At 40.4% G+C, this 22754-nt stretch overlaps 1 protein-coding gene across 12 annotated transcripts in view; it reads left to right on the forward strand.

The window, feature by feature from the left end:
• Positions 1-7066: 7066 nt before the first annotated feature.
• Positions 7067-22754, forward strand: part of LOC121638415 (nuclear factor 1 X-type-like) — a 121327-nt gene continuing 105639 nt past the window's right edge. For 2 of the 12 annotated variants that reach the window (XM_041983188.1, XM_041983189.1), the window contains exons 1-2: positions 7085-7735; positions 13807-13890. In XM_041983188.1, the coding sequence (XP_041839122.1) occupies positions 7733-7735; positions 13807-13890 (87 nt within the window). In that variant the 5' untranslated portion in view covers positions 7085-7732. Of the gene's footprint in view, positions 7736-13806; positions 13891-16908; positions 17059-22754 lie in introns of those variants that run through there. The other 10 variants (XM_041983186.1, XM_041983180.1, XM_041983184.1 and 7 more) reach the window with 10 other exon arrangements.

Genomic DNA, 22754 nt, shown 5'->3' on the forward strand with positions numbered 1-22754 from the left:
AACTATAAACCCAAGGACACACACACATGCAGCTCTTATTCCAGCTAAATTCTTGGAAAGATGAGGTCTGTCTTCAGAAAGTCAAACGTTCTCATGTGCATTTTGTCACGTCCCTCTGAGGTTACATGTTTTACCCCAGTCTCACTGTCGGTGATGCAGCTGGATGAAATATTGGATGAGTGTATTCATGGAAGTGTTCAGATCTTTAAATGAAGTCAAGTGAAAGCATAAAATTAGATTCGTTCTTTTGTTTAAGCATTGAAGCACTAACACCGTCAGCATAAATCATATTACTCACTTCTTACTTACTAAATTTGAACCTTTTCTACTGGATCTGGATTTTTCCTAAAGATTTCCAAACTAATTCACTAAAGAAGTTGCCAAGTTTGACAATGACTAAAATGGATGTGGGATTTGTTGTGGCTCATGTTTCAACAGAAATTTAGCAGAACTGCAGTGGAGAGCACTGACATCACCGTCCATGACTCATTGTTATGAGTCCTTTATTTATTCCCAAATGAAAATAATAAAAGGGCCAGGCAGGACTGCATCAGTATCATTTTTACCATTTTGAAATAGTCAAAATGTTCCCTTTTTAAAAAGAATCTCTATGACTTACTGTATTTCTTGTCCATGGCTGCTCGGTTTGGCCTCCCAGCTGAGCAGCTGTTGATTCATTTAGTGGTGAAGCAGTGGTGTTAACTTCCATCTCTTTATCTGTCAAAGCATGATGTGTTCGAAGATGATCACATTTATGAATTTCTGCAAAATACCACCTGCTTGTTTATAAAATTCCTGCCTAAATTTTCATCTCAGAGTACATTGAATGTGCTGGGGTTGGAAGTACAATAGTTGATTGAAAATGTTGTGAATTATGAGCTTAGAGCTTGCATCCTCTGCATTATATTATCTGGCATTGCTTGCATGCAAAACAAATAGATTAGGCCTTATTTCCTTGTCTATAGATCAACAAAAATACACACACCTGCTGGTATAATGTGCCTTTCAGTGGCGTTAAACAGGCAGCTGTGGATTTGTCACTCATATTATCTTATTTTTTTTTTATTTCTTCAATTATCATGTCAACATTAGGACTTATATTAAAGGATAAATTTACTATTAGTATTTGTGAACATGCTTTCCTCAGATACATCCCCCAAATAAGTCTTTGATAAGATATAAGTTAAGCATTGTAATTTAATTTCTTTTCCCTGAGGATGGTTTTAAGTGAAAACTCAAACACTGTCTCAGTCAGGTGCCCTCCATGTCTTACATATGTTGGCATGTGTTAGTGTGTGTATGTGATTGTGTTATGGGGTTCACCCCTCCCAAAGGTGGACGGTGCATAAATTGTGCTGTGCTCCAACATGGAATAATGGCAAAGTTCTTCAGTCATTTCCCACTTTGGCACCTTTGTGATGCATCAGCCTCTCACCCTATTTTTGCTGCCAAATGTAGAATAAAAAGACAGAATTTCTTTTGTTCATGTGTAGGTTGTCTCAATCTTTTCTGCTTTCTTTGAAGCAGTTTTAGAAATTTAGTTCTTCATCATTGTAAGGGTTAAGTTATTAGAACAGCTTTTCCTGAGGGAAAATCTGTAGGTTAAAAAGTCTCCATGAGTCTGTAGTGGGAATGTGCTCAGCTGGCAGAGGCACTGTTAACATACTCCACCCTCCACCCCACTCTCCTTTGCCAGGGCCAGGCATTCCTCACCCCTCAACGGACGGTTAGTACCCACTCTTTTTCTGTCCTTCCCCCTGTGTTGCACACAGACACACACCAACTTTTTTTGTTTGTTTGTTTTTTCCAATGCAACCGCTTGAAACTACTTCCTTCTTTCCTTCCTTCCTTCCTCATATTCATATGGTTCTTCATTTCCTCTGTCCGGCAAGCTCATCCTTAATTCTTCCCTAATTAGCTTTTTTTTCCTTCTTCTTCTTCTTTTTTTTTTTTTTTACAAGCCTCCATCTCCTCCACTTTTGGCTTATTTGCATGGCAGAGCGTAAAGGATGCAAATACTGTGAGCAGGGCCAGCAGAGCCCTCCCATGTCCATCCAGGCTGCAGCTGAGATTTGTAATGCTAGACAACACTCTGCAATGTGGGGATAAAACCTCGGCCACCACAGACAAAAAGAGCCTTGTGTTTTTTTTGTTTTTTTTTTCTTCTTCTTCTTCTTTTTCGTCTTCTACTGCTTTCCAATGCTTATTGCACTTTTCGCATGGAGATGCAGAATTCTCCCGGCCGTTTCTTTCAGCTGGGAGAGGAATGAGGATTGCAGAGAGGAAAAATAATAATTCCACCGACTTTGATGTATGGTTTCGGTGCAGAGTCTGTTCTCTGTAACTGAGAATGTGATTTTTCCCTCTGCAGCAAAGGCAATAAGGCCAGGTTGGGAGCTGTGCTGCAGTCAGGAGAAAAGATTTAGAAGTAGGAGTGACATGACGGAGGCCTTTGGTTAGCATTTGTCACATCAGTTTAACTTTATAGCTGTGCAGACTTAAAATAAAAACTTATTTTTTTTTCTCTATTCTACTTTAACACCAGTGTGTGTGATTTTGTCACTTCTTATTTTATTTATTTTTTTTGTGTGTGTGTTGGTACAAAAGCAGCTGAAACTGCGTGATATTGTGCTGTTATTTGTGATGTTTTCTGCACCTTTTTTCCTATTTAAGAAAGTGAGATAAATGTCATTTTATTTGCTGCACATCTCAACATTATTATTTTTTTCTTCTCCCTTTTTTGCCTTATTTCTCCCTGTTTTAACGATCCTATCTTTTGTCCTACATTGAATTTTCTTAGTTAAACATGAGAATGATGTCTGAATAGCCCCAAAAACATCAGCTTTTTCTATGTAATATGAATAAAATAAAAAAGTACTTGATTCCCTTTACAGACATCATGACCCAATAGTAATACTGATAAAATGTGCACCTGTTGAGTGAAATTTATAATATAAACAATTAAATTTACTGATCCTAAGTCCGCCACTATTAAGTGCCAGTTCCAACTCTGTGTCTAATTCCCATCATTAACTTCCACTGATTATCAAGTTCAACATGAGCAAAGTCCTGCAGTTATAGTCTGGCATGGGATCTAAGCTTAAGATTTCAAAAGAAAGAAAGAAACCTCCCCTGATTCATTACAGACAAGCATTAAGCATTTGGGGACTTAGAAAAGGGAACTCTTTTTTTTCAGAGTGAGGTTTAGAGAACTTATTGCCCACATAATGCTGGGCCGTAAAACAGCGTGCTATCAGAGCCATTGTGGTCTGCAGTAAATGCTAGTTTTAGGGGGCTGTGGTGAGGCGCACCGCTCAGGGCTTTCATTAACCCCAAGCTCAGCCTAATTGACGCTTACAAGTTGCTTTGCGTGATGAGGATCGCTGCGTGCCAACAAAATGCCCTGCAGTTTATTTAGGGACTTTTTGGATCAACCGAAGTCGTGTTTTTAATTCCATGTTTTCTTTTAAGAAAACTTTAAAAATGCATGAGTTTTTCTTTTTTTCCCCGTTTATTATAAATGCTTATGATATTATTTTTTAGCTTGTCTAATTGTATTTGCTCCTTGTGTGCACTTAAGTCAGCTGCTTCTTAATGTTTTAAAGGTTCGTTTTTCGAGCAAGAACCCTGATTTCCATCGGCTGCATTGTGAAAAAAAAGGAACGGTTGAAACGAGGTCAAGCGCTCTAAACATATGGTGCATCAGCATCAGGAGGAGGGAGTATAAATTATTATTTAAGCCACAAGTTTCCTTTATGTTGCATTAATGAGTCTGTGTGCGCATTTTTAAGGAGCCGATTTCAAACAGTAATTTGTTATATAGCTCCTTGAAGTGATTGGCTACTTGTTTTTTACAAAACAGGTTTGTACTTCAAATAAAATCTTAAATAAGATTGTTGCGCTTTTTTGTGCATTTAACGACTTAACGTCCCTAAAATCAGGTGAAATTCTGCTGTAATTACAGGCCTGCTTCTTCATTTCACTTGAATGAAAATATTTATAAATTAAAATTTACTGGAGGGTGCTGTCTGAACATTAAATTTAGATTGTTAGATGGGTGTTGGCCGTTTCATTTGCGGTCAGTTGTCAAATGTTTGGTTTTCTCTTAAACATCCCTCTGAGCAAGTATAAATCAGGGCTTTCTTTTTTCTCTCGTTTAAAAAAATGCACTTGCGTGATTTTACTGACTTCTTCTTCTTCTTCTTCTTCTTTTTCGGGAGCAAATGAATTATCTATAACTCTGCAGAACAGTCGTCAGGCCTCCTGCTACTTACGATCTACAGTTGGTCGAGCTGAGTCCACAGTCTGCGCGTGATGCTATTTGTACATTTATTAAGGGCTTTTTAATGGGGAAATTCGAGGGGAAACATCGTGTTGTGGGATTATTTGAGAGTTTAAGGGCACATTTTTTGGTCCTTTTCCAATTAACTGGTCATTTTCCAAACATCGGGCATGCGCAAACCTCTGACTCATCAGCATCTAATAGGAAAAAGAAAATAAACATAGAAAATAGAAGAATGGAAAAAGAAAAGGCCACTAATTATTACATAAAAATTAGTAAGGTAATGACATAAAATTTTAAAATTATGCAATCGCTTAAAAGAAATCAGCACCTATGAATTATATTATTATTATTATTATTATTATTATTATTGCATTGATTTATGTCACATCATATGAAAGGGTAATTTTAATTCTATTCTGATCCCAATCATCTCCACCAGGTCATTAATGTTACTGTGCACTAGTATTACCTGTACCTATGTAATTAATTAATAAAGTATTATTACTTATTATAAATTATGTAAAGGATAAATTATTATTATTTAGTATATTAAGTATTTTTCATTTCATCACTTGTGTCATGTCTCAACAGCGGTCACACCAAAAACAGCAACTAAAAAGACTATGTGGGAAAAAATAGATTAATAAATAAATTAATTAATTAAAGCCAGACAATTCACGATTAAGTATAACTTCTGTACAGTTATGCTTTTAATAATAGCATTAGTGTAGGAATGCATTCTTACTAGTGAGTAATATGCTTTTACCTCCAAAAATATATAATTATCCAGAAGTTCATTGGTTGGTGAGATTAAATGAAACATGTCAGATTATTTTCACTTTTTTATTTAATCTAATGAACAAACTGATGTTTGAAAAGATAATAATAATAATAATAATAATAATAATATATAGCTGTTGTTGAATAATTGGGCCTCATAAATCATGTAAAATATAATTTTAAAAGTGAAACACACACACACACACACACATGTTCTCCCACCACAGACGCATTTTCACGTTAATGTGAAAAATGAAAACTGGGTTGAAACAAAAAAAAAATAATAATAATTCAGTTACAGATGACTAATTAATGGGACCAAATGCGCGGGGAGGTCAGCTTTTAATTATTAATAAACCGTCATGTTGCAGGAATGTCATTAGACGTCTGCTGTCAGCAGAATGGATAACGAACTGAGAGGAGGCAGACAGAAAAAAAAGCTTGGAGCTCATCAGGTGCAACTTTCATTTCATGCAACAAGGAAATAATTTGTTTAAACCTCATTATTACCAAGCAGCCGTGTGCAAGTGTTCCGCAAAGCTGAAGACTTGACCCAAGAAATAAGTTGATTTTTAACTGTGACACGTTCAAAGCTGCTCAAAGACTCCCTCTTTATATATATATATATATATATATATATATATATATATATATATATATTGTAAGATTTTTATCCTGAGTTTGTCTATTTCTTTGAGAGGTAGGCAAATTGTCTTTGTACAGTGGCCTTTGGGATGGGGGCACCATTGACGTCCTGCTATTTCAGAGCGGTTCATTCTTCACTTCAGGAGAAGCCAATAATCTTATAAGGAACTCTCTTTTTATCTTTACTTCCCAATCTATTGGTCCCAACAGGATGAGTGACTCCCTGTGTATTATGGATTTTCTCCAAATGAAATCGGTAGTTGATGTCTGCAAGACTGATGGAGTCCTGTTGCTTCAGTCAGTGAAAACAGATCTGTGTCAGTGAGGGAAACGTCCCTGAACACACCACCATTAGAACAACCTGACAGAACAGTTTATGTTTGAGCTTTAGTTGTATCAAGGCCCAAGTGGATAGATAGATAGATAGATAGATAGATAGATAGATAGATAGATAGATAGATAGATAGATAGATAGATAGATAGATAGATAGATAGACAGATAGATAGATAGATAGATAGATAGATAGATAGATAGATAGATAGATAGATAGATAGATAGATAAAATAAAATAAAATGGAATTCCTCAAAGTGGCTTTTTTAAAAAATACAACCCACATAAATATTCCGGTTTTGCGTGGCCATATTTCTTCTAACACAAGACATTTGCCTTTTTTTCTACTTTCTTTTCTCTGGGTCTCAAAGAAATCATGAGAAATCACAGAAATCAGAATTCAAAACTGAACTGCTCGTGCATCGCCCATGCCCTGCGGTGCCACCCTGAACCCTTCGACGCATATTGGCGGAAGGCATGAGCCGCTGCAGCCTTATAATCCCCACAGTCCGTGGTTTAGCCCCACGGTCCTCCTAATGCTCCTAAAGCCCCAGCTGCTACTCTGGCAGCTCCGCGCTCTCCACGACAGACTGCACACCGCTTGCTTTATTAATAATTCACCTAATAATTTACCAGTTTGACGCTGCTGCTCGTCACTGTTAAGACACTGTCCTAACTCCCCGTCTATTGCATTGTGTGCTCACACGCTGCCGAGGTGAGTTATTTACTGGATGATATATTTATTTTGAGGAGGGAACAGCATGCAGGCTTGATCTGCCGCTGCCGAAGCGCACGGAGAGCTTCCATTTTACGCGCCGCAGCGCTACAGGAGCCCGGGACCGACGACGTGTCGCTGTGCAGGCATTCAGCTGTCGACGGGGCTGCGGCGATTTGAAGAAGCACAACGCAAGCTGCGCTTTCATCTCGTCAGCTTTGAGGAGGAGGCGGTGAGGGACCACGGGGTGTCCCCCTGTTTTGTGTGTAACTCCGCGTGTGCGTTCGTGTGTGTTTGGACCAGGAGAGAGAGAGAGATACAAGGAGAGAGAGAGAGAGAGAGAGAGAGCGAGAGAGAGAGAGAGAGAGAGAAAGGAAGAGATACGAGGGTAAAACAGATCGGGCGCGCAGCGTAGGAGACTGCTGCTTTTTGGACACGTTTTGGACACAGAAGCTGCTCAACTGCAGGACTGCACATTAAAAAAAAAAAGAAAAAAAAGTAAAAATAGAACTCACGTTTGCTTCACCTCGCCCGTCCTTTCATTTTATCGTGTTATTGATATTGTTTCGAGGACTTTCTCGCGCCTTCCAGTCTGCAGGACAAGTTTGGCCGCTGAAGGAAGCACCTCGGGACTTTGACGCAGACTTCTGCTTAGACATGGGTGCATCTGACGCCAAACAGCGGTAGACGGAGGAACTTGGAGCTGCTGTCCTCTTTTCCTCCGATCTCTTGCAGAGTGGACCCACTTTTCAAAGAGACTGCTTTTCCCCCCCGTTTTTTTTTTCTATCTGGGCCTTAGGCCGACTTGTTTAAAGGTCCCCTCTTTTTTTTCTTTTTTTTCTTTGCTTCCGGCAACAACGAAGAGACCAAGTCTTCCTCCCTTAGCTCTCTCACTCCCTCACTTACTTTTTTGGAAGCTGAACTTTTAAAGGAAAATGGGGCATTGAGAGGGTTGGCAGATCTCCCCACGCTATAATGGTACGTGCTGTGTAACTCAATAGTTTCTTTCTGTTGGGTCTATAGGGTAAAGTCTATAGTACTGGAAATAAACAAAACAGGGGTTTGTTTCATTTTGAGTCCCTGCTGCTTTTCTTTGTTTTTAGGGGTGTTGAATTTCATTGCAAAAGATCAGAACTTGTCGGATACAGACAGATTGTGAGGCCACAGATGACAGCAGCTGCAGCACACCTGTGTGTACGTGTTTGTATATTTGGCTTGACAATTTAATATTTACAAATCGTCAAAATTTAGACACATTGAATTTTATTTAAACTTGTGCTGACTGTCAGATTATTAGCGTATTGTATTTCAAGACGTAAAAGTCCCCCCCTTTTTTTTTTTTTTCAAAAAACCGCACTTCTCATGCTTGAATTTCAACCAAGTTTGTAGTTTACTTTTCTCAATTGCATGTGCAGTTAAAAGGGCTTTCATATTTAAACATAGAAAAATAAATCAGGTGCTCTCTGTTGTGTTCATGTGCATCCTGAATGGACAGATCAAACAGAATAAAACGCAGATCTGAAAAGCTGGCGCACACAATGTTTAGGATATATTACTCATGATGGTTATTATTCTGCGTGGGGATCCTGTTTTGTGCACTGTTCCTCCACCTTGCGCCCGCGCTGCGTCTCTTTCCTGCTGCTCTTTTCATCAATGGGCACTTCATTTGCGTAACTGATGACACTTTATAGCGACTACAAGGGGGGAGAGGAGGAGGGGTGGGGAGGTGAGGTGACACACAGACCGTCTTTGTGCCACGAGAACAAGTGAGGAGAGCACTTACAGAGGATAAATTAGAGCATCTCCGTATTTAATATTGATCTGAAAATCGGATTATCAGGAAAGAATTATCTCGAAATCCTACTACATTTAGAGGAATAAATCTAAACATTTATAATCAATAGTCAATCTTCTTAATTTTTTTAAATCTGCAGCTGGGATTCTGTATCTGTGGCTGTGGATTCATCTGCTTACAGGATTTCAGTTGATTCAATGCTTTTTGCAACAGGATCAGCTAAAGAAATTCTAGCAAAAGATGCCAAAATGTGGTGTGTTCTGAGATTAGACAGGGTGGATCTGTTGGAAGTGTTTGTATTATTGTTTTGTGGTTATTGTGAAATATATTTAATTTATTCCTGTGCAGGCTTCACAAAATGTGACAATTTTGGGGTCCATATGTTAAACAATTTGAGCAAAATGGAACAGTTAATATATTCTTAAATTTAGAGAGCTCGATCTTTGCCTTTCTGAATATATAAAAGTATTCATAAACACACGTGTTGTAAATTAAATGCAAAATGAAATAATAGGACAACATAAATGTTTCAGATTTTGGTATTCCAGATACAATTTTAAATTAATGAATAACTTTATTGTCATTACAGTGTACGCCGAAAATATAATAGCAACTTATTAAAAGACAAAAACACACATTAACAAAATAACACAGTGACTACAAAACCTTTAACATTATAAATAAAAGAGAAAAAAGCAAACAAAAACAAATGCACAGAAACGTGCAAATACAGCACAGACTGAGTGATGGGGGGGTCAGTGTGTGTCAGTCAGTGTATTAAGTATTAAGCCACAGCTTATGTTTGTTCACATGAAGGGCTCCCTGTCTGCACTGAGTCACATCAGTATATTCTCACTTATACGTTGCACAACTTTAGGGCTTGTTGGCACCAGCTGCTGTGACACCCATTTATACCTAGGCCACAACAAGATAGGCCTCAAAATGCCAAATGCCATGTGTCTCCCGATGTCAGCCATCCAACATAAAGAACCCTTCAGAAGATGGTTCATAACTGTCATATCATGATCCTTATTTTCGTTTTGATTGAGGTCCTACAATTTCACAGTTGGTTGCTTTGCGGTTGCTGCAGAGAAAACCAGCCAACCTAACAACCTGTCAATCAAAAGAAAAAGTAAAGGAAGTAACTGGTGCCAAATTTGAATAGATTAGCCCGAATTAAGCTACATTATTTAATAGCATTTCAAGGTATCATTTTAGTTGCGTTGGAAGAGGGTGAGACGTCTGAAACGAGTTCAGCACGCTGCATTGTTGAGTCATACTGTGTGTGTGTTGTAATGTAACTCTATGCTTCCTGGTCTTTGTGGTAAACTCTGCTGTATTAGGACCATAACCACAAGAAAATCTCCTCATGGATCAGTTGCTGTGTGGCACAAAGGGCTGATTGTACCAGCTCAAACCTCATTGTTAAATGCACTTAGCTAGTGCAGCAAGACCTTAACTGAGTGTGGTTTGGCCATTTAGGAAAACGGCTTGAATAAGGATCCATGTAGGAAAAGAGAGGAGGTGCCCGTGGCATTTGGTTACCTAATGCAAGAAGGAGGCTTATGGTGCGGTGTGGCAGTGAAATGGTGCAGCCCTGGAAGAGTTACAAATAGCGTAGTATTATCTACAGGCCACAGTCCATAGCCTGTCCTGTCTAGCAAGATCAGTAGTTGGCAGGCGAGGTGCCATGAGAAGTGAATCTTGGGGCGTGCCACAATGTGTGTGCTGTTCAAACTTGTTTCACTGTAACAGTTTCGGTAAGAGGATACAGTTTTGTTTTGGTTTTGGCATAGTTTCACCTCAGTTCGGTTTTGAGCCACGCTCACAGGGTTAAATTTCTAACTTAAGTCAAATTTTCTCATGTCATCTAAAACGTTTTTATACGCCTGCCTCCTGCAGCTAGGCCTCAGTGTTCACACCATTCACCTCATGCACGACCCACATATTTACTATTGTGTAAAACACAACTGCACAATTTAGCCAAAAAAAGTCCTCAACTCTGCATCTTAGCTGTACTTCTGGCTCAGCAAAAAAAAAAAAAAAAAAACCTTCAGGACTCACAAGTGGAGTGAAATAATTAGCTCAGCTCTTCTTAGCCATCCATCTATTCCCTTTTAAATACAAACCTTCTATTTATCATCTTCTATCTCAGTCTTCCTTTTTGTTTCTTTTAGTCATCCACCACAACCACCTCCCCTTGAGATAGCTGTGTGAAAAATTGTATTTTTCCAACATTTCTCCCCGAGGTAGCTTTGGCAGGGACTCACACGGCGGCCATTTCTGCCTTTCATTCACTCCTCACACGCCGTGGAACAGATCGCCGGTGCGGCCTGGCGTCTTTGAAGTGGTTGCCATCTCATGCAGGTTGGCTGGACTGTCTCTCCCTGCCCCCCCCCCACCCCTCTATTTTCATCCCATGCCTTAAACTTGGCAGCATAATTTCAAGCTACCTAATCGTGATGATGAAAATTTAGGCCACAGTGGTGTTGATGATCAGTAGGTGATTGTGGCCGATGATTGTCCAGCATCATCGATAAACTTTTCTTGAACCAAGACGCCTGGACCGGGTGTGTGAGCAGAGTGTCTCCATTTTTAAATGAGTGTGTATTCATGTGTAGCCGCTAACGTGGGATGCAGAGACACGTGAAGACAGAGAGGCAGATCATTGATATGCTGCCATTCAGGCGCCTTTAAAATGGAGCCATCTGAGAACAAATTCCACCATCAGGGCCTTTCATACACAAAGATCTGTGGAGTTGTGTGTATGCAACAAGCATGCAAGCAGGTTTTGGAGATCTCACCTCCAAAGAATTTGGCCATATGGTCCGTCAAAACATATACCCAGAGAGAGACAGATAGAGAGCGGGCCAAGAAGGACTGAGTGAGATGGAGGGGGGAGAATGTGAAAGAGATGTGTCTTTTTTGTCAGTAAAGGAACCAAGAGAGGGCATTTTTATAACAGATCCTATATCCCACCTTAGATTCAGATGGCTCAGACAAAAAAAAAAGAAAGAAAAAGAAAACTACTCCACATATTCTTGAAGTAAGGAAAATCTGTCTCAATTAACACATTTGCATTGGGCGATGATGGACTCCAAATAGGTCACTGACTCAATGTCCCGCCTCTGAATCTTCCCTCTAAAATGTTAATTAAGGAGGGCTTTGAGATTTTTTCGCTCTGGGCTGGCCATATGGGCCGGGCATATGCTCTATATATATAGTACAATATATAATTCATACACTGCTGCAGGAGAGAGTGTTTGGGGGCCTGGAGTTTTTACTACAAAGGGAGTCAGTATGTTCTGGCCTCCCCAGTGGCAGGTACAGAGCTTAGCCTATTCATTAGCTTCATGTTATTCACTGTTGCACAATGGGATTGAGGTTCATCAGCACCTGTTTTTTTGGCTGACAGCATAAAGAGGGCATTTAAATTCCTCTTTGTCTGTTAGTTAATATGAAATGAGAGAAAATTATCTATTGTCGAAGCTTTTTATTGTTCCTGGTGAACTCGGGTTAAAGAATGGGCTAGGCGGGGAGATTTTTGTGGACATGGGGAGCTGCGTGTGCAAAGATTTCCTTAAATTGTCAGTTTGTTTCCTCAAACACTCACAGTTGTCCCAGTGGCATCCACCCAGACACCCATTCAGTAGGCAGAATGAGACAGTGGCAGGCCAGTGAAAACAGCCTCATCCCACCCACAGCTTTTTTTGGGTTTCAGCTCAACCAATCAGAGAAAGTCTGTTAGTGCGTCTGACCCTGTTTCTGACAGGGGACAGCCAATCACAGAGGCTCCAGCACACCTGATACATTGTGGTCTGTTTGCTGGTTATCAAGAAGGCTCAGGTTGGTGCAGACCCCTGCACAGGTGCCGTGGATCTGAGCCATTATTCTGCTTGCCAGCCAATCAGATACATCGTTTCATTAGCAGACACATGTGGCCTGGCAGACTTTGTGTGTGTGTGTGTGTGTGTGCCTTCCAGTGTATTAGCATGTACATGTAAGTCTGAGGAAACTCTACCTACCCCACTTCCCATAATGCTTTGCAGCCTTATCAGCAGGCCTCTCTCATACTGTTCCTGGCTTCATCATCATCTTGAGCTTCAACAATAGGGGCTGTGTTGCCCCCTCAAGGAGCCGAGTGCCTCAGCAAAAAAAAAAAAGAAAAAAAAAAAAAAGAAAAAAGAAACATGTTTATGGACTAATAAAGATGATTAGAAATCGCACAATTGTCAGAAAAATAGGAGGTTTGCGAGTGCAGATTATCTGTAATAAAAAGCTGAGGGGTGAGACAAGGAGGTGGTGGCGGTGGGTGGGTGGGTGGGGGGGTAGAGTGAGCTGTACAGACCACTCATTGCGAAGGATATGAATAGCCTTTGTTTTCACCACAACTCAGGGCTGTGTGGTCTGCCAAAGTCTGGCTCTTATTATGGGGTTTGTGTCTGTGTGTCTGCGTAAGTGGCATGCACGTGTTGCATTGGTGTGTGCATGTGTGTGGTGTTGTGTGTTTGTGTGCAAGGCAAAAGGGCACAGAGGTGTGGAAAAAATGTATACGGTTGATTATATTTTCAAGAGGGTGAGACTGTACATGTGTGCATTTAAACGTTTTCCAAGATACACCGTTTTCTCTCTGCTCCTGCGCTGGATGTGCAAGGGGTCTTTGGGCTGGCACAGCGTCTGGAGCATGCCTTTTTTATTCCGTTAAAGTTGTGAAATGAAATAGGATTTCACAGAACGCCACAGCGGCTGTGGGATTTGGGCTCCCTTTGGCTAAGCAAAGTGGGATAGGTTGATCCAATCAACAGCAGAACTGCAAGGAGAGCCTATTTCACAGCTCCGGGCCCTGCCAGAACCCTGCCTGCCCGCCTGCCTGCTTGACTTAGAATACAAATGAAGCTCCATGAATGCACACCTACACACATATACATACATGCACATGGCTACTTGGACTGTGAGTTTATAGTTCTGTGGAGCTTTTGTAGAGAAACCATTTTATCACCATAATTACATGAAAATTTAATTTCAGTGCTGTTTTAGTAAAGAAGAAGCATCTCAATCGGACATATGAACCAGTTATTTGTATCTGGTAACACCTTTTTCTTCAAAATCCATTATTTTAATTTGTAACTACCTTAAAAATGTCTAAATACATAGTATTGGACCAAAATATCATAAGCAAATAAATAAACAAGTAAATGAAAAGAAAATGGGCTACTTAACTAATTGGATTTTAATGTGTCTTTCTCTTTTTCAGGCTACTGACACCTACCTGGTCAACGACGATCCTACTAGAGGCCCAGGGATGCCTGAATGTTTCCTCGTGTCTGATACATATAGGGTATATATGAATATATATATACACACAAACACACACACACACACACACACACTGTGATCTTGCTGTATATCAATCCTTGTGATGGCCCAAGATTTATTTCCTGAACAGCACAAACAGTCACAGAAAAAGTCTTTCTTTGAGAGAATGCTTGCACTCAGAAAGGAATAATCAGTGCCTTTATCTGAATCATTTTCCAGGGTCAGACTATATAATGTCAATTACTCTTCTACCTTTAGTGCACATTTTGTGTTTGTATTTTCTTATAGCTTGCTCATATATGTGTGCACTTCCTGTAAAATATCTTTGTCTGTCAATGATGTCCACATGTGGTAAAAGAGCCATGCAAAAACACCGTATTTACTAAAAATGTCACCTTTTTAGAGACATGCATGTTCTTTGCATGACATGAACCATACGTGGTCATTTTTTTTTCTGTGTTTGTAAAAACATTGTGATTCAGGTGGAGTTACATGTCACAGCTAAAACCGGCTGGAAAACTGCTCCTTCAGTTTGTCTGCTCCGATCTGACACTTGAATTAAGCTGCGATGACATCAGACTTGAAAAAATAAATCCATACATTTTTTTTCTCAGTGAATGCAGGAGCACAGTAATCCAAACCAGTCTGAATATAATGTATGACCAGCTATTAAACACAGTAAACACATAAAAAGCAGCAGGCATAACACATTGCTCTGTACACACACTCATATTGGAAACAGATCCATAGTCTCTGGGATCCACACTGTGTATGATATATTTGTAAGCCACAGTGGCCAGTCAGTCATTTCTTCTGACTGCATATGCCTGTATGAATTTTTTTGACTGGCGTGCTCCTTCCCAGAGCACGTATAAACAGCTTACTCAAACAATATTTACACTGTACGACGAAGTAAATGGCACAGTTACACACATTTTCCACTCACATATTTCCTGGCTTTTGAAAGGCAGCCTCAACCACCTGTCTCACACATTTAGCATGCTAATGGCAGTATCAGTATGCTACATCACTTTCAATATTTAATGGCCTGGCCACAGGCAATAGTAAACAGCAAGTATAGGGGTAATGCCACATGTCAATGGGAGACCACAACACGCTAACTTCAGACGCGCCATATGGTTTACTCATGTGCTCTTTAATGGCAAATGTAGCCTCAGAAACCACTAGATCCCTGCACACTCGACAGGCTTTCATAGGTGATGCTCAAACAGGACTCACTGTTTGACCATGGGCAGAGAAAGAGAGCGTATCAGGGTTTTGTAACTCCTCCGGCTGCCATAGTTGGTTTGTTACAGCCAGGCACCTGTGTTGAATACTGAGATGGACACCTAATGCCAGGTTGAATGAAACCAGCAACAAAAAACACCCACTGAAGGTCAGTTATAAAGAGGTTAGGATGTGTGGTGTGTGTTTGATGAATATTGAGAAGCAAAGATTGCTTAAAACACAAAGAGAAACTAAGAAAAGCAAGACAGGCAGGAGAAAAGGGGTTGACAGAAAGAAAAAGAGGGAAAATGAGGGAGCACACAAAGGCTTTTGGGTTTGGGCCTACGTCGTGGTGAGGTGTGGTTTGGAAAGAGGAAAGACTCTAGGAAGGGAACACTACACCTCAAAATGCTTCACTTTTTTAACATTTATTTAGCGCCCCCAATCCTCTCTTCTTTCCCTCCTCTTCTTTCCCTTTTTGTTATGCTCATGTTTGACCACCAGTCTTTCCCCTGTGTGAGTCTATAAATTTATGCACTGTACATATATGCACATGTGCCAGCGTATCATACATACGTTGAGGTCTCGTAAAGCTGCACGGCTTCAAACCCCCTCCTGAAAAAAACTTGGCACTTATGCTCTGGGGTGACTTCAGCCCCCCAAAAAACCACACCCTTTTGCACAACTTAAACACACTCACGGATGTATGCACACGCAGAAATGTATTCACACTTATGCATGCACACATTTCCAGTGCTCGCTCTCTCTCTCTCTCTCTCTCTCTCTCTCTCTCTCTCTCTCTCTCTCTCTCACACACACACACACACACTCCCTTAAACTCTCACACACACATACATGAGGCAGCAGGCTTACGTATAATTGCAGGCACTCTGCCTGCATATATGAGTTTGATTAGACTGAGGAGCAGGGAGCGAGCGAGGATAAAGCCAAGCCTGATTAGAAACAGAGTGTATTTCTTCCATACAATAGGAGTTGTAATGGGACTGGTTTAGACCACTTTGCCCAAGTTCAAGTATCTTTTGTCTCTGTGTACATGAGAATGCTGGAATGGTGTTTGTTAAAAAAAGGAGAAAAATAGGAACCCATGAGGCATCCAAGCTGTTAATTTTGGTGCCATTCATGGATATATTGAGAATTTCTACTGGCTACTGCTTGTGGTTATAACTTTCAGGCGAGCACCAAAACAAGAAGAAAAGTCTCCTTCAAAATATGAGCTGACAGAGTTAGGTAGTGTATATTTACCAAATATAGAGTATTACAGTTTAACCTGAGCTGTAAATTTAGAAACATATTTGTTGCCTAGTTTGGTGACTCCTGGATTTGCTTCTGCTGCATTCGTCTTTAAAACAAAGGGTATAAAAGATGAAAAACGTCATTTTGAAGAAATTTGCAATTATTTGTTGCCTCTGAGCTCAGTTGCATGGATTTCTATAAAAAAAATATTATAGGCTGCTGTCTGCAATCTAAAGATTATCTAAACATAAAAATGTATGAGGTTTATAAAATTTGGTCTTTGAATAGATTACTATTGCATATTCTTCAGAGGGATTCAGAAGGAAAAGCCAGCAAAGATATAAGTAAAGCAATAATTACAGCAGGAATATGCATCCCAAACGACGTCGCTTTTGCAGATTTACTCTAAACATAAAACAAAATGATCATTTCACATTTAAAAGTAATGTTTGCGCCGTGCTGATAGAGACGCGGGGTGGGTCTGAGCGGGGGAGAGTTAGAGAGAAAGAGGGAGGGAGGGAGCAGAAAAAACTTTCCTCTAAAGTTAGTGCGGAGCTTTCACTGTGAGCGAGGCGGGGTTACAGCTTGGACTGAGCCACAGCGGCTTTGCAATGCGGCACCGCAGCGAACATCCATCCAACTTTGTTATCAACAACTCCAGTTTCCATCTGTAGACATCACCATGTACTCCCCTTACTGCTTGACACAGGTATGGAAAAATAAGGAAGGAAGGAAAATAACAATCGCTGTTTTTAACGCTCCTGTTCGTAGCTGTTTTCCGGTCTCGCGCGCCTCTGCTTTTGCTTCTACTGTATGTGGTTACAGTGTGTGTGCTGTGTGTCGCGCTGCTGCCTGTCATTCGCTGCGTATTAAGGACCCTTTTTTCCAACTCTGCTCTCTTTTCTCCGATAGTGTTTAACCTCTCTCTCCCTTCTCTCCCTCTCTCGCGCACTAAATACCCCCCCCCCCCCCCCCCCCCCTTTTTTTTTTTTTTTTTTTTTTTAATGGCACTCTTCCAACGGGCTTTCTTGTGCGTCTCATTGCGCATGGTTTGGCGAGAAAATGGCGCTTCTCCCAAATCTATTTTATATAAAACGAAGGTTGGAGAGTTGGAGAAAGGGGAAGAGGGCTGACAGCTGGTGACTAATTACAAACAACCCCGAGGCACTAATCGGCTGTTTCGACAAATATCATAAAGCTGAAACTAAGATGCTGCTTATTGATTTTTTTTTTCTATTTTTCTTTTTTTAGTTTCTTTCTTTCTTTGAGTTTCTGACTTGCGGTTGTTTGGGTAGTCTGCCTCAGCTGCGAACGGTAATGGGGCCCTTTAGGGTGACCATAGACGCAGATGTAACTACTCCTGGTTTAATATATATTTTATCTGCTTCAACAGTCTCTTCTTTTAAAAATAAAAAAGAGATTAAAAACGTGGGTTTTTAGGCGTAAAAGCGATAGAACATACACGTGTGTGCGCGTGGACTCCGAGCTTGGTGGTTGGATAAAAGTTCAGCTGTCTTATAAAGAAGCAACAGAGCCACTTTGTGTTATTTTAAGTCATGTTTCTGTTGTTTTTATATTTAAATCTGTACAGATTGGAGCTTTTGAGAGATTGGACCGGTTTTTCTTAAGAAAAAAAAAGTTTTCATTAGGTGCGTAGTTCCAAAGGCCGTTTCTGTTAGAGGTTCTGTAGCCTAGCTGAGTAATTGTTTTATTTAGACTTTTAACTAAATTGGATTTAATACGTTGTATTAAGATACAACATTTAAATATTCAATTTATAATATTATGTTGCAGTAGCCCATAACAGACCCAGATTACACCTTTCAGTCTCATTTTCTTTACGCGCTTACAATAGTACAGTAAACGTCTACAATTATCCTTTTTTATCACCGCAGAAACCTTGTAATTTTCCTTACATGTTGAATATTTGTCTAAATATATTCCCATTAAATTAAAACTAAAATGAAAATCCTTGGACAAACCTTTTTGTGGAAGGAGTTCAAACCTCGGCTTGTTGTTACTTTTTCTCTTTTTCTCTCTCTATCTTTTTTTTTTTTAAATTAAACTAATTCTGTATATTTTCTCTATGACCTAATCATAATATATCTTTACTGCCTAAACAGTTCTCTCTGCGTATTAAATTAGATAATTTCCCAGCTCACAAGATCAAAGGTCAAGCTTAAACGACCTTCCTTATGTCTCCCTCGCAGCACCTTGCTTTCCCCCCTCCTGTTATAGGTAGTTATGTTTGTTAAATGCGCGTGAACTTCTCAGGTATTTTGGACAGTCATTGCAGAGTTAACAGAAAAGAAGTGCGAGCGCGCGGAGTGCTCAGTTCCAGGCTGCCGCAGCTCCGCTTTCCCCCCTTTTCTGCTTCTCGGCTCTTCACATTAGAGTTTGATATTTCACTGTTTACTCATTAAATATTTATTTTAAGATTAATTCGAATGTGATTATTTGATATCAGTATTTGACAGAAAGCAGGCAGTTTTTTTTTTAATTTTCAGTTTTTTTTTTCTTTGATCTGACCTTTGCTATTTCAGAAGTTATAAGGTCAACAACGAGGCTTGTGTGGCAGAATGTTTCGCCTGCATTTATGTGACTCTATTTTGCGATAAAAACTAGAATTCCAGGTGTTTTCCTTCAGCTCCATGAGTTATCATTTTAGTGATCCACGGAGGTCACGGCCGGTCGTTCCTCTCTGTTCTTGCATTGTTGAGATTATGATATTTCACTAAGTATATTTGAAATCGTCTTTGGAGCCACTCTATGTGGTGTGGCAATTGCAATCATTCCTTTCCTTAAACAGAATAGTCTGGTTTTCTGGACCTCCGTGGAAAACATTCAGGATTCCTTCTCGGTGTTATTTCAGGCCTTCTGGCCACAGCTCGGTGTGTCTCTCTCTGACTGCAGAAACAAACGCACAGTCTTCCCAAAATCCAGAAATGAGTTAATCTCGTTTGATTTTTTTTCTCCTGCAGTAAGCCCGACGCCGAGATTCTGTCATAATCAATCACATCCCAAATAAATGTCATTGTCCTTTTCTTATCCTTTCTCTTTTTCTCTCCTTGTCTCCTCTTGACCTTTGTGGAAAGTTCAGACCAGCGAAGCAGACTTTTTCTAATCAATAGTCTATTTGACAAGCTCCGTAAAATAAGTCCAGCAGCCCTACTGCATATTTAGTACAGATAATTTTCCAAGCCTGCTGGTATGAGGCAGAGGTCCGCATCGAGTTTCCACTTTCTTTCCATTAATTAAAATTAATTTGCAGCAGATCCTCTCACACGAGCGCCGCATGGACGCGTGCTGCCCATATGCGCCATGCATATTGAACTGCTTAGGCTGCTGTTATAACAGTCTCCGGGTATCAAGCAAAACGCTCATATGTTTGCATTCGCTCATTGAGAGCCAGTGTTTGCATTTAAAGGACATTAAGATAACGCCTGTTAGAAGGAAATTTCAGGGACGCTCGTGCGCACTGCTTGTTTTCACATCTGCGATTTAAACTTTAGCATTTGCCTACAATTTCTTTCAATCGTTTTACTGGTCTGTGGCTTGATGCTGCAAACTGTCAGGTTGTTTGTTTTCTGCCTCAAACGCATCACTGAAGCGTTCAATGACGTGCGTAAAGTGGATTTCGACTGTGTTCTGGATCACAGTGGTGTAAATGATTCACAAACTCAAAGAAAACGTGCAAAACTGCTGTAAACAATCTACAATGTATTATTAATGCTGATTTTAAAGAAAGCATTGCTGGAATGGCCTGGTGGGTGACGGAGAGACCCGCGGAGCCAAAAGTGCGCTTGCCAAACATTATCCAGGAGATTTTTACGGGCTGCGTGGCACCGTTTCACATCTCTTTGACAGAAGTGTATTTGCATAAAGTTTTAATGCGCGCTGAAGGTCGAAGAGGCGCCGTTAATTAAAACTTTTATGCGCTGCGTTTTGAAATCAATTATTTCAGACTCCAGTTAAATCCCGCTTATCCAAATGAGATGGGCTGTTAATGCAGGCTGCGGCGCGTCCCGCAAAACTCTGCCAACTTTTTCAAGGTTTTTGCCGCAAACTCTGAGACATTGAACAATGTGCAAAAGATTTGTTTGTATTCCACAAAAAAAAGAAAGATAGATAGAGAGAGAGAGAGAGAGAGAGAGAGAGAGAGAGTGAGAAGAGAAAAGTGTTATTTTCTTGCTGGATTTTCTCTTTAAGCATTTCATGTCCGATTATATCCTTGAGAGTTTTAGATTTGGAGATCAAATGAGTCCTTGAAATTCACTCGGCCGTGCAGTTTGGCAAGACACTTGAAAGCATGAGGGGGGAAATCTAGCGGATACATACTGCAGCCATGCCATATAGCCATAGCAACAGACAAAAAATGTGGACATTTTGCCGTCAGTATTTCTGGTAATGGAGATAAAAGCTCTTTCAGCTCAGCAAAACAGTGTATGCAAATTAGTGTATATGGGGAGCTTTAAGTCTGTGTGTGGAGCCCACACAAGCAGTTTGCATAAAGTTATATTGTCTAAAATATCTTCTAAATTGAATTAACTTAAACCTAAATTTGTTTTATTTATGTCACAACTGACAGATCACTAACAAGCAAGGACTTTCAAGGCCTAGGTCATCGTAATTGTCCACTTGGACATGCATATGTGTGTGTGTGTGCACGTGAGTATACAATAGGATCTGTTGTTGTTTTTTATGTTTTTTTTTTTTTTTTTTTTTAATCTTTTTTAAATCCTGACCTGTTTTGGATTCTTTTGCGTCAACCCTTGGTTCTGGTTTCACTGGGATTAGACAGTGACCGCCTGATACTGGTGTAAGCCGAGGTGGGCCTACATGATCTGGTAACATACCAGATCTTACCAGCATCACTTTGCAACACATACACACACACACACATGCACAGCTAATCCCACTCATGCAGAGCTAGTTAGTAGGCACAGCACAGGCAGAGGAGAGTAGGTTTGCTTTGGTGGACCATAAGCAGGGTAAAGTGGCCTGCCAAGTGCAGACCAACGGCAGGCCGTGGGTTGCAGGCGGAACCCAGGGGCACACTGTGTTCTTTTTACTTATTCATCCTTTCTGCTGGAGGCAGACCAGGTCCACCTTACACTGCTTGGCCAAAAAGAGCTTGTAGGCAGGGACGGAGGAATAAGTGACGGGGAGTGGGAGAAGCGCACATGTCAATATCAGCTGAATGGTGTCGAAATAAATTAGGATTGGAAAAAAGAAAACAAATAAACCAGTTTTTTCAAAGTTGAGTGTGGATTCTGGACACTTTTAGAAGCTTAAATCAGGCTCTATTCTGATGTTTGAAACAACCACATGTATAAGACAGTTATGCATTCAGCAATAAAATATAATAAAATGAGTTACTGAGCAGGCCTCTAAGCTAAACTCTGAGGTAAGCATGTGGACAGTCTCCTTGTGCCTGTGTGTTTTGTGCCTGAATCTGTCTTGGAGGTGGGTTTAAATCCAACACTGTGGTGCCCTGCTTATCCCTTATCTGTGCAGTCTCCCTGACTGCCCGTAGAAAATGGATTTACCATGCTTAACCGAGGAAGTTGGCACAGCGATGCAATAGGTGGCTGTCCCCTGGATGGATGGGCATGTGTTCTTGTGGCCGAATTGTGTTTGTTTGTGTGATTATGCCCCCTCCCTCCCTATCCTGTACCTTCTAGTGTGGATTATAGTTTTAGGCTGATCTGTGGCCAGTGGAAGCAGGCAACCCCTATAGCAGTCTTATGGTGGTCTGAGATATAGCTAACCGCACATGTATGTACACAGCCAGACTCGATATTCACACACGTTATGAACACATTGACAGACATGTGGCTGGGGGAGCAGACGATGGAAAACCACTTCAGTATGCAAATGCTGGAACGTCTCACTTTTTGTCATAAGAGCAGAAAATGTACAGTTCACCCTTGTTTGCTATTGCAAAGCTCAGTTTTATCTTATGCTTTTATTAGTTTCTTAAAGGCATTGTGTGATTCTCTTAAAAATAAATTTTCTCTCTGTGCAAGTGTGTTAATATTCTGTCTCATGTTTGAGAACTAGTTTACAGTCATGTAACTTGAAAAGACTTAATGTGCCAACAAGGGATAAGAACAGCAGACAGTGGAAATGCGAGGAACCAGTAAACAATCAAAGGATGAGAAGATATGAAAGACAGTGAAATGTTCTTTTAATTCAGCTGCTTGGGACATACTCCTCCTTCACCTTCATCCTCCTCCTCCATCCCCTCCACCTCCTCAATTAGCTCCCTTTAAAAGAGGAGTAACGGTTGGTAAGAGAGCTGCATTGTCTAAGGATGAGCTTCAGTTGTTGTTGTTGTTGTTGTTTGTCTCTCGCTCTCTCTTTCTCCATCCCCCCTCCTCTATGACTCATTGGTGTGTTTTT

The sequence above is a fragment of the Melanotaenia boesemani genome, chromosome 4, assembly GCF_017639745.1.
Source record: "Melanotaenia boesemani isolate fMelBoe1 chromosome 4, fMelBoe1.pri, whole genome shotgun sequence".
Classification (NCBI taxonomy): Eukaryota; Metazoa; Chordata; class Actinopteri; order Atheriniformes; family Melanotaeniidae; genus Melanotaenia; species Melanotaenia boesemani.